This window comes from Penicillium malachiteum, assembly GCF_028827825.1.
Source record: "Penicillium malachiteum strain IBT 17515 chromosome Unknown utg000004l:1.0-4883003.0:1.0-4884900.0, whole genome shotgun sequence".
In the NCBI taxonomy this organism is placed as follows: domain Eukaryota; kingdom Fungi; phylum Ascomycota; class Eurotiomycetes; order Eurotiales; family Aspergillaceae; genus Penicillium; species Penicillium malachiteum.
Genome location: NW_026643097.1, coordinates 2,263,164 through 2,275,681, shown reverse-complemented (window position 1 = coordinate 2,275,681; position 12,518 = coordinate 2,263,164). Strand labels below are relative to the sequence as shown.

General features: G+C 45.0%; 3 protein-coding genes across 3 annotated transcripts; 1 reads left to right on the top strand and 2 right to left on the bottom strand.

Moving 5' to 3' along the window:
• Positions 1–4,947: 4,947 nt before the first annotated feature.
• On the top strand, positions 4,948–7,513 carry N7483_008975 (putative C6 transcription factor; the record flags this gene model as incomplete). Its single annotated transcript, XM_057092402.1, has 4 exons — positions 4,948–5,339; positions 5,400–5,523; positions 5,579–6,318; positions 6,427–7,513. 4 exons carry the CDS (start codon positions 4,948–4,950, stop codon positions 7,511–7,513), a joined length of 2,343 nt encoding a protein of 780 aa, XP_056943576.1.
• A 1,279-nt stretch (positions 7,514–8,792) lies between these two features.
• On the bottom strand, positions 8,793–10,259 carry N7483_008974 (FAD-binding oxidoreductase; the record flags this gene model as incomplete). The annotated part of the gene is made up of 1 exon (XM_057092401.1): positions 8,793–10,259. The coding sequence occupies one exon, from the start codon at positions 10,257–10,259 to the stop codon at positions 8,793–8,795; it is 1,467 nt and encodes a 488-aa protein (XP_056943575.1).
• A 1,026-nt stretch (positions 10,260–11,285) lies between these two features.
• Positions 11,286–12,167, bottom strand: N7483_008973 (uncharacterized protein; the record flags this gene model as incomplete). The annotated part of the gene is made up of 1 exon (XM_057092400.1): positions 11,286–12,167. The coding sequence occupies one exon, from the start codon at positions 12,165–12,167 to the stop codon at positions 11,286–11,288; it is 882 nt and encodes a 293-aa protein (XP_056943574.1).
• Between the last annotated feature and the right edge of the window lie 351 nt (positions 12,168–12,518).

Here is a 12,518-nt window from a genome sequence, read left to right as displayed (position 1 = left end):
ACGGGGAGCTCACGTGGGGCTCATTATTGATGCCTCAGGTGTCAATGTATATGATTGGCTCGTTAGTGCCTGGATTTTACCTTAATAGTGTATAATGTAGGTGTTGTATATACCATGTCCTTTTTTAAGTAGAAAAAATAAAAAAGAATAGTAATGTGATCAGATCTTATTGCAATCAAGCTAAAAGTAGAAGTCTGACAATTTTAAAGATTTCAAGTCATCATACACAAGTGCCGGTGGCACCAGTTGACTACTAATACATATGGATCACGAAGAGACGGGGTACAGTGCAGATGGGAGTAACAATGAATATAACGCATTAGTACTATTTCAGGCTTATATCAACTGTCGGCTTGAAGGTTATTGCACCAAACATAATTTTACTACTAGTAATAGCACTTGAGAATTACTAGTATGATTCTGCCGGGGCAGTTCAAGTTGTTATTCATCCAATTCCGATTCCGATTCATGCCAGTGCCCAGGTGGATCCAAGGGATTTCCCAGTAGTATATCCATGCAATAGCCGATGCTTATACTAGTAGTACTGATCACTTCCAAGAGTCAACTTGAAGTTTATTTTACTTAAGAGTGTTTCCAAGTATAGTAAGGATTATTTAGTCAAAATATATCACATGTTGTCCCTGTATGAAGTGGCGGTTTTTGATTACTAGCGGTTCAACATTGAAATTATAATTTGCCAGTGAATGACAGCATGTCTCCTGCGCGGGTGGCAGTAAGATGTTGTCACCGCTGTGCCTAGGTATTAGATACTCAAACCTCGAGAAATGGTCAATATTACATTAGTATACATCATTGTCAGTGGCATTGTTGTGTTGTAAACATTTCAAAGTTGAATGAGCCAACTTGATCATAACGTGTGCATCCATGGATGTGTGCATGTGCACAGGTGGAGTCTCTTAGCGCTACGAAGAACCCGGAAGGAGGCATTAGTATTTGTGAAATTTAATCCCAGGGCTTTGTCTGAGACTCTCTAAGCATGACAATTATCGACACATCAATGCAGAAGATTGAGCATACATATAACTACATTCGCTCTGAAGAATTGATGGTTCAATTTGATCATTTTTTTACTTTGATCAATTTCAAGTAAACACTTCAAACCCGGCTGAGTCACGACCCGACTGATTGGAACCCACAGAAGGGAAAAACTCCTAAGTGGCCTTAGCGAAATTTGAGCAGGGATTGATTGCCGATCTGTCAAAAGCAGAAGAATCCCGGAAATCAGACGATACATTCTCCTTCCATGAGAAATGAGACCCCCTTGGGATTGTGTTATCCAACGTATTGCGAGGGGGTAGATCACCCATCTAGATCAATTTGGTGGGGAATCTCGATCTTCCTCCAGCTGAGCCCACCAAAAGGTGCCATCAGACCCCTTGGACCTACAAAGTCCGGATTTTCATCAGTTCATTCTTCACTTTGAGTCTCCTTGTTTATCATGCCAAGAGAGGGAAGAAGAACAAATATGATATCAACTTTTTCTCCAAGTGGCTCATAATCGACCTCTTGGAAGGGCTTGGCTCAAGATTGAACCCCCTTAGCTGTCTCAAAGACACAATCATCACGGTTATGGTTCCACAAAGCGGAAGAAGTTGGATATTGTGGGAGTTGGTGGTCAGTCGCGATACATAGCTCCGGTTCTACTCAACTGCCGCTTTGCCTTTAATTTCATCCCGTGCTTAAACTCTGGAGGGCTTGAGGGGTGGAGCATTCCCGGTAGGCGCATGATTGACCCGCGCGCCTGCGGAAGCCTCTTCCGGCGGACTTCCACACTTTGCGGTATATGTAATCCCTTTTATCCTCACAAATCACCTTGCCACTGTGTTCAAGTTGTGCATCTGATCAGGATTGGATTGTTTCATTCTTGGTTTCACCGAAAGAGTTCAATCAAACCTGGAAGGTTCTCATAAACTCCTTCCAAAATGTGGAAGCTTCAGCTGTGCTCCGTCATGCCAATGCTAGCGATGAATATTTGGGACTGCCTTGATTACATTCTCCTTTTGAAATATTTTTGACACCAAAGCATAACCCTGATAGATCCCAAGCTGACCTTTGAGAAGGCAAAGATAATCATCCACGATGTCGGACCTCCTCTAGATGAGTTGATCGAGCTGGCACCAAACGCCAAGCCGGTAGTGAGCAACGGCACATTGGACCAACACCAACATCAATAACGCCACCATGGAATCTTGACAGATATATAACGACAGAGTATCAAAGCTGGAGGTGGAGTGAGAGATAGATGATTCTCATATTGATACGTCAGGATGAATCACCTTGCGCCAATTCTCGGTACGACACAACTAGGCAGGCTTTTGGCCGAACCTTGAGCTGATCGTGTTGTTACGGCGATCTTCCATCACCACCCTCCCTTTAACTTTGTCTCGCCCTGACAGCTTTAACATATGACGAGTTTGAAGCTGAGAATAATATGGTGTGTTCCGCAGCGACGATCTGCTGTTGATTTAGTATGAAAAAAGACGCCGTTCACAATTTCCATGATCTTAAGAATGATTTCCGGAGTACAGTCACTTTTATGAAACAAATATCATGACTGTATAAAACCTTCCTCCAGCTTGAAAGGCTTCCGCCAACAAATCCTCGTGCCATATCGACCAGAAACCAGGTTGACAAGCCAGCTCAAAGTTGGTTGCGCTTTCAATAAGTGAAAGATCGAAATAGTAATCCCACTTTACTCCCTGAATTGACCAGGCAAAAAAAGTTGCGGTGAATGTGAACCAGTCGACGCTCTGCCTGCGCCCTCGAGATCTCTCAAGGTCGATCAATCCTCAGCGAGAAGCAACACATTTGGTCAAGTACCTCTTGCCACGCTACACGCAGCACGATCCCACTCTTGGTATCCCAGAAACTTCACTGGACCCCCTCCATTGTCTTTATACTTTTCATAGTACTAGCAATCCTTCAAGATTGCAAATGGAGTCACCTCGGGGATCCCACCGCATCATGATAGCAGTACAACATTGCGGCTCGTCTCGGCAGATTAGGTGGAAGGTACACGCCGTTAACCCGAATCATAGCCATTGTGACGCCATTACCCACTCACGAAAATGTCCGCCATCAATCCAAGCTTTCTTCATTATTCGTTTTTTTTATATGGAGTAAATTTTGGAAATGAGTAAGGTGTATTGATCGTATGTCTCGAGGATCGGTCGGCTTAACGTCGGAGCTGATACATTTCGCAGTTCGAGTCGTCATCGTGTTTCGGTCTCGAATGAGGTCGATCTATTTTTTGAACTCGAATGATGATGATCTGAGAATGGCAACCTCTTGAATGATTCTATGCCAGGTTGGTATACCTAGGCCTGACACAGTCCTGTCTTTCTGCAATGAGGCGAAGGATGAGATCACTCACCACGTCACCCTAGTTGTACGCGTTGATTGCCATATCTCAATCGATCGACAACACAGCTAACCCTTTTCTCTTGAATTTATCCTGGGAATGAATTCGGCTGCAAGTTGTAGTCTTCTCCTCAGTCCTGGAGTGACGTTGTCCTTGCGGGTTCATGTTCCCGGAAGCATCTTCTGTGCTCCGCAACAACCCAACAATACAGAAACAGAAAAAATGGAAACAACCACATATTAACCTGTTTGATGTGCCGAATCCTCGCACTATGATATCTTTTCACTTCTTGCTCTGTACTGGGAATAGTATCGTCAGTTGGTTCGTTCCCACATCGTGTAATCTCGAGATGTCCCCTGGAGATGGTGGATCTGTGTGTCTTGCATTCGACGATGATGAATGGCACGAAGGCACGTATGAGATTTTCGAATTGAAAGAAGAGATAAAAGAAGGAAGACCGTGATCACTTGGTATGCAGAAAATTTGCCTGCTATATTGTGTTGGGTGATGAGTTGCAAGGGCGAAACGGGATTTGAGTTGGGAGGACCCATTTCGGATACCTTCTGCGGAATCAAAGGCGGCATTGCTTCGACAAGAACATTGTTATTCTACAATCGGACTTCAACCTTGGGAAGCTTCATTTGAACAAAATCTTTCTCTACTATTGATATGCTTCCAGGATATTCTTATTTCTAATGTTTGGTCTACTGTCTTGCACGACCATGAAAGCTTCAAATATTTCAAATCATGCTTCATGCATGACAAGATCCAAGTGTGCCATACACAAAGATAAGAGCCACTGTTCCATCCTTATGCCACACATCATGACGGATATGTGACAGGAGAATCGACTAACCAACCTTGGAGCGTGCAACGTGAGGCAGCTACCTCTCTTCTTAAAAGAAGCTTGTCTGCCCGACATCCGGTCAACTACCTGTCAAGCCATTTCGGCTAGGTATTCTTGATACACACTCCTAGTGTATGAATGGTTATTGAGCTAACAATACAGAAATGCGATATTACTCCTCGTGATTCTATGCAAGCCACCTCATCTGGGGGCATACCCCAATCTACGCAACCACGATAATTACTTCTTCTATCTTACCAGCCAAATACGAAAGATTCTGACCCGAAGAAATAATCCAAATATTTCCACTGCTTCAGCTTTACTACTACTCTGAATTTTAATTTTCACATTTTCACATAATCCACTACCAACTTCGCGACACTACGTTTTTCATTGGGGTTGGGCGGATACGGGTTAGTGGCAAATCCAAGCGGCTCGCGGAGCCGGCAAAGCACAGTGCAGCATTTATCGTGGGTCTAGCCCACTTCGGCTTTTTGTTCGTTCGGGCTGGGACTACTGTGGACTTTTCACACATGCGTGCCCACGCGCCGCTGGGGGGAAAATTAGGCGCAAGAGGAATGGACTTATGTCTATAGCCTAGCCCTTTTTCTAAGTGCCTTTTCCCCTTCGTCCAAATCCCTTGGCCCGAAGGAGTGTCGACCCCGTGAATCATTTTATCTGCATTGCATCTCGTTCGAAATCAAAACACCCGCACACAATGAGTGGCCAGTTTCCCCCTCGACCGTCGAAGACCGAACCCCGCTCGGATATATTAGGGAATGACTCTGCTGCATTCCACTACGATTGGCCCGGCGCGGGGTCACGGTTCCCTCAACAGGTTTCTACGGAATTCCAAGCCAATATCGATCCAGTCTCCGGCGAAGAACTTCTAAGGCCTAGTTCGGGAGAACAATCCATTAACGCTAAAGTTCCCATTCCACGCTCTGCTCAAACTATACCTTGGACCAGCACCAGCCGAACAAGTCGAGCTTGCGAGAATTGTCGTGAGCAAAAAGCTAAATGCAGTGGCCACCGTCCCACATGTAACCGTTGTAAGGATTCTGGGATCCGATGTTCCTATGGAGATCGAAAAAAGGAGAAGATAATCAAGTGCGTGGGGAATGCCTGAGTAATAAAATTATCAACCAACATCTAATAGTACGATGACAGGGAAATCGATACTTTAAAAGCACAGATTCAAACCTATGAAACTGTACTACGCGAGGTCTACCCCAGGCTTGACTTATCATCAGCACAATACGTCGATCAGACCATCGGTGGTCAATTAGTCAGAGTGAGTCCACAATAATCATCCACCTATCTCTATTCCCCCTTCCCTTCCAACAAAGTTCTGGAATCTAAAAAGCCTGCTTTGCTGCGTTAATCCTTTACTCCTCATCAAAATACTTACAAACCAAATCCATGTTCAGCCATCAAATTCCCCTTCCTTCCGTTCTGATTCTGGGGCTGGTATGGATCACCCATTGGCAACGATCGACCATACCGAGGAGGACTTTAACCGCGATGAAAAGCAAGCTCTAGGATTTGTGGGTGAACACTCGGAGATGATTTGGCTATACAGACTCAAGCGTGATCTCGACCAAGACAACGTCACATCCCTTGGAGAAACCCTCGATCGACCTTCAATCTCTTCTATGAACTATTTCCAAGGGAATATGGAAATTTCAGTCCTCGATGCCATCGATGTTTTAGGAATGCCTGCCCAGTCCACTGCCGATAAACTTGTGGACGCCTTTTTCGACTTAGTCCATCCTGCATTCCCTGTCATCGGAAAGCGTATATTTCTCTCTCAATATAGGACTTTCTACTCGAACAACCCCACATCGACATCGCGCCCAGGAAAACGTTGGATGGCAGTCCTGAATTTAATCTTTGCCATCGCTGTCAAACACTCACTTTTGGTTAATAATGAGCCAGATGAGGAATTGGGTAATCATTTGGTGTATTTTACACGGGCGGGGCGATTGAGCTTGGGAAATGTCGCACTCCTAGATCACCCCAATCTTCAACAGGTTCAAGTAGAGGGCCTCACAGCATTCTACCTTCTATCCACTGCACAAGTGAACAGGTATGTTCCCGTCCAACAGAATCTTCCCTCATCCTGTCTTTCTCTCTCTTCCGACATCCCCTTTCATAATTTTTTTTTCTAATCCTGCGGACTTTGCGGTTCTCACAGGTCCTGGCGAATGATTGGAATCGCGATTCGATCGGCAGTGGCTATGGGCCTGAATCTTCGTAGCGAAAGTGACGATGTTCCTCCTCTGTCAAGAGAGAGTAGATATCGTGTGTGGTGGGCGCTGTTTATGCTGGATACATTGTTGTGTGTCATGATCGGCCGTCCTCCCAGTACTGGTGACAATTTTTGCACGACACCCCTACCGATACCATTTCTCGAGGAAGACTTCGAGAATGAAGAAGTGAAACAGCTCATCATGGATTACAGCATTCGACAGAACCTGCTAAAACCACTGGTCACCCAACTTCATTATTCGCCTCAACCAAGTCACCAGACTATTGACTCCCTGTCACCGGCTAGTTTGCTTGCACCGGGAAAGGCAAAGCAGCCTGCTCAGGCCTCCCCTGTGTCTATTGAGAACATCATCCCCAATATCTCATTATACTTCTTATATGCGGTGGACTTGACATTTCTGATGCGGGAGGCTATTGAGACTCTGTATGCGCCCGGCGCAACGCGACGGTCTTGGCTAGAGATGGAAAATGCAATGTCTACATTAAACAACACTGCTGACAACTGGCTCTCTCGTCTACCTACAGAGTTCCAATTTACGAAATTCGATAGCGATCAACCATTCGCACTCCAGAGGGTGAGCCTCAGCTTCCAATTTTACACAACCAAACTCGTTATCGCGCAACCCTGCCTTCGCCGCCTTGCCCACCAACCCGTTGGGGATTCACCCTCTGGATCTATCTGCGATACAATGGCATCTATGTGCGTACAAGTTGCCCGAGATATGCTTTCTCTTCTCCCAGATGAGACAGACATACATTTGCTATATCAGGTCTCCCCATGGTGGGGTATTCTGCACTACATGATGCAGTCGACTACTGTTCTCCTAATTCAGCTGTTCATGCGCACTGAACCTGGTACTACGGAGGCAGTTGGGCTTACGAAGGATATCCAGAAAGCTATTCAATGGTTAGGTGAAATGGCTAAACGTGATGCCTCTGCTCGGCGAGCTCTGTCTGTTTGTATGGATATTCTTTCGCAGCATGGCCAAAAATTTGCCATGGAGATCGATTGACAACCAGCTCTAGGTACTATGCCTCCGGACTCCAGCTATTCTGGTATGGCGATCCTGGAGCTCACATCTGCTCTGTCTCTGCTCTGTCTCCACTATTGAACACGAGATTGAGATTCAGGCAATCTGATTTTCGTAGCCCTTTCTCTTCGTGGATATTGCCTCTTCTCGTATCCTGAATCTCTCACGTGTCCCTGGGCTCTAGTCATTTCTGTTGTGCCACTGTGCCGCTGATTTGTTCCTGTTTTGTACACATCTGCATCTATCGAGCTAATTTAGCAGAGACTGTGGACCCTTGTCCCAGCTTTCATTCTCTTTTTAGAGTCTGTCAGGGGGCCATCATTTTATCTGATGATTTCCTGATTTCCTAGTAACTACTCCGTACAACACTTACATCTCCACCCTTGGGTACCGGCACAGGCACTAATAAGCCCTCATATGGGTCCTAAGTTGCTAATAATGATGAATACAGGACTCAATCGACAGATCGGAGCTAACCAATGAAATTTTTGAATATTTTTGAATATTTTCAACCCACTTTCCCAAATGCACCAAAAGTACCGAATAAGGAAATATGCTCACCATTTGAAATAAAATTTCTTCACACTAAACAGTTCTATCTACTCCATCATATCCAATCAGAATACTTCAACATTCGAATGTATCCATGCATGACTCGATCTTGGACATAACATTAAGAAACTGGGAAGAGACCAATGAAAGTATCGGTTGGTCCCGGCTAAAATTCCCTTATATACAACACCAAGACATAACCTCGGGATTTGATGCCCCATATGGAGCATTCATCGGGTTCCTGAAACAATTTATTGTTAAATTGCAAAATCAGCACTTATGAACTGAGGAAATGAGCTATCTGACTTTGAGAAATCCGGTTTTTTTTTTAACCTGGGTTTTTTGGTACTTGATATTACTAGCACCAACTTGAACCCTGGTACCTCCCGAGGTTGGATCGAGATCCGATATCCCAGTACTGATCGCAAATCCCGTGCAAATCCTGCGAGCACGCGATACAAGTAGTACTACTAGTACATGTACTAAGGCGATCATAACTGATTAGTGGAAACATTATTCATAGCCTAAAGTAGGAACATTCAATGTGATGTCTCATATGTAATATTGAACCTTATCGAACTCTATTGAGCCTCTACTCCGTACTGTGAAAGATTAAGAGTAAAAAATGAACTCAAACTATTAAAGAGCCTAGTTAAATGTGCACTTCATGAGCTGCATTAACAGAGCTCTAGACACACAACCCACCCATTCAAGCAAAAGACCAACACCCAGTATAATTCACAAAGAAACTATCAGGATCATACTTCTTCTTAATCTCCTGCAACCTGGAGAATGTTGAGAAAGTCTGTAACGGATTCTGATCATAATTCGCATCATTGATAAACAGAGGCAAACCCTCGGCATTGCCTGTCTCCTTTACCATATCCCGATAACTGGCTTGCACAGCATCATAATCCGCTTCACTCATACCCAAAGGCGTAGAAATAAGATAATTCAACCAGAAATATGGCCCATCAGGCATTTGCATCGCATTCTCACCTTGCGCTTTACTAGCATCTGTGAGGCTTTTCGGAACAGGTTGGAAATCCAGGGAGAGAAGCTCATAGCTCCCCTTATTCGACTCTGCCCAGTTTCGCCACCCATCTAGCGCGTTAGCGTACGAGTTATTTCCTGGTCGATGCACCCCAACACGGAACATGTTGTTTCCGCGAGAGATTTCAGCTGAGAATGGGATGGGCATGTTGACTACCTCCGTATAGGTCTTGATACCAGTTGTATCGAGTAAAGCAGAGATATCGGTGAAATTCTTGAATGCATCACCTGGATCTGGACCATTGTAGACGAGGAACATGATGATAGCTTCGTCGAGATTCAGATCTAGGTCTGGAGTTGGTAGTTTCTCGTAAGTACCGATAATGGCAGCTTTGGGATCAGTGTTGTATTCTATGAAGTCTCCGATCGCTTCAACAACGGAATCCGTTTGATCAAATAGGTAAATCAGATTCCCAGCCCAGAACTCGCCAATAGGTCGACTCTGTACCGTGTACTTCGTCACAATCCCATATGCGTTTCCGCCGCCACCACGAGATGCGAAGAATAGGTCTGTGTTTGTCTCGTTGGAGGCTGTCACAATCTGACCATCTGGTAGGACGATTTCAAGTTCACGGAAAGAATCACACGCCATGCCATATTGAGGTGATAGGTAGCTCATCCCACCACCCAGCGCAAGACCAGTCCCAACGCCTGCGAGTCGCGCACCGACAACTGTGCGATTCCATTCCGCGAAATATTCATATACATCGCCGAAGACACCACCAGGCTCATACGTGGCCAGTGTTGTTTCCTCATTGTAGGATTTCGCTGTCATATTACTCAGATCCAAGAGCACGCCCTTATCAACCGAGGAATAGAACGTGTTTGGATTATGGCCACCTGCTTTGATCGCAAAACGACTACCAGCGGCGCGAATCGCCTGAATAGCCACAGAGACATCTTGAGCGGAATCAGGATAAACAATGCAGGTAGGCTTATAGTCATCCTGGAGAGTATTCCAGTATTCGGTGCTTTCAATATAACTCAAGCTCAGCTCATTACTTTCGACTTTGGATGAGCTTAATTGAGTGCTTATATTTGAACAAGCTGATGCACCTGCAGTTGCTGCTGCAGGTACTGCTATACCAGCTATCAATGGTAAGAGGGCTTGAAGAGATAGCATTGCGATGATATGAGCTCGAGGGATGAGTGGTCAACATACAAGACAAAAGAGGCACATCTACAGCTCTTTAATAGGGAAAATTCCTTCTATAGTCCTTCTGTTATTTTACATTCACATGAATCTGTGATGAAGTTAATGAAAAAGGAGAAGGAAATATCCTCGGCATGGATAGATGGGAATACGATGGTCTTCGAAATTGGAAATCCTTACCTGAAGGGGTTCAGGTTGTTGGCGATCATACTCTCACATGGGCCACGCGAACCCCCGAGCTAAACCATTTGGAGCTTGGGGCGTTCGCAACGGTTTAGCTTGGAGATCAACCCGCGGTTCCCCAAAGATATCACAATCCTTGTCGGTTTTTTGCGGGGAACTTTCTCCATCTGGTTTAGGGGTCGGCATTGTCAACCTTCTCTCCACACGGAAGACCCTTTCCCAAATGGCCTGATTTATAGCTAATATCGACTCGGAATTAGAGAATGGGAACATACATACTAAGAGGTATGATTGTTATTCAAGATGATCTCATAGACCATCGTATACATAGCGTATGCAAGTAGCAGGTCCAAGTCCTGGCCCCTAAACCACCACCATATCCACCTGTACAAAGGAGCACTTCTATACAACCCTGGGAAAGTGCTGGTAACTAATATTGACTTTGGTCCGGATTTATTATTATCTAATTTTCCGATTTTCGATTTATCTGATCTCAAATCATATCCATAGTAAGGACAATGCGTGCCTGAGTGTGTGCCATACTGACGTATGCAGTACTAGCTAGTAGCTGTATTACTACTTAGACCCACTGATATCCCTGTAGGGCGCTATGATACTAGGGTCCCCACTGGCAGGTCGATATAAAGTCTACCAAGGAACATTTTCCAAACAACGTGCGCGATTATTGAATGGGATTATATCTCAAACCTGAATCATTCATGGGTCCTTGAGCTACTATCCACTCAGCGTAGATTAAGATAAGAAATAGTCCAGCAAATAGGATATCAAAAAAATTCAAGCCGGTATTCTATATCAACGATATTCCCTGGGAATGTCTTCCATGACAGGCAACTCAGAAGGAACTCCTTTATCCGGTTGTTTCACGGAATATGCCTGATAACTAGGAGATGTATCTGGCAATTCCACAACTCCACTCTTCCTATACCCTTGATCATGCTGATAATAGTTGGGAGCAGCCCGAGGCCCCGAAGAAGAAGAGGAGATAGATCCCCACCGCGACATTCTAGTCGGCGACTGCGGTAACTCAGCCGAAGCCTGAGGAATATGCGTCTGTACCTGAAAAGGAGTCGTACTTGTCCGATCAGCTGGATTAAACGTCCTCAACTTCCCATCCTGAAACATAGCCTGCAAGACACCCGCATCGAGAAGCTCAGCCTTTTTAATCAACCGTTCAACAAGAACCTTCGACGCGGCTTTTAGTTGACTCTTCACAAATGACATCAGCGTCATATTGCATCTGATCTCCACCTCTTCAAGAAGATATAGTCCGCTTTCCGGGACACCTAATGGGCGGGTTTCCTTCGGATCGGGTTCCTCATGCGGCTCATTCCCTGCGACTCGCCATTTGCTCTTCAGATCGATGCCCATAGGCGGGTATGTATGTGTTTTTAGCCCCCAGGGAACATTTTCGAAGCAGCCCTTGAAACTGATTTTTCCTGAGCCCATTTTTCCGAGTCCAGGGACGTATTGGACTCGCTGGATTATTTCATACCATGACGAGTAGTATTCATCTGCGTTTGCATGGCGAGGGGCCTTTATCGGGTGATGAGAGAGGACGAGCGGGCTCAGTGTGATGATTTCACTGTGGCTGTGTAGGATGTCGAGGGCTAACTGTCGGGGAACACTGGAGGGGAGGAGGGTGATGTTTGTGTATAGTTCTTTTCTTTGCATCATTCCAAGGTTTCAAATGTTCTGAGAAATCTTTATTTGAATGTAAACTGAAATTTGATCCAGGTGGAAGGGGAGGATAAATTTTGAACTTCAAATCAAATGTTAGTGGGGTGAGCAAGAGAGCCCTCCAGGGCTGAAGATGAACATCCGTAATTCCTCGTATTCTTGTGCTTACGGCGATCATCTCCAACTTTTATAGGGCGCTGCAGGTTCCACATGCTGACGGCGTACGAAGTTTAACGATTGAATAATCTAAACTAGATACTGTGATTGGTCTTATGGATGTCCTGGATGTATTTTCCGGAGTTAGAATCGTTGAAGATTTATCATTCAGGGTTTCTATTAATATATTTA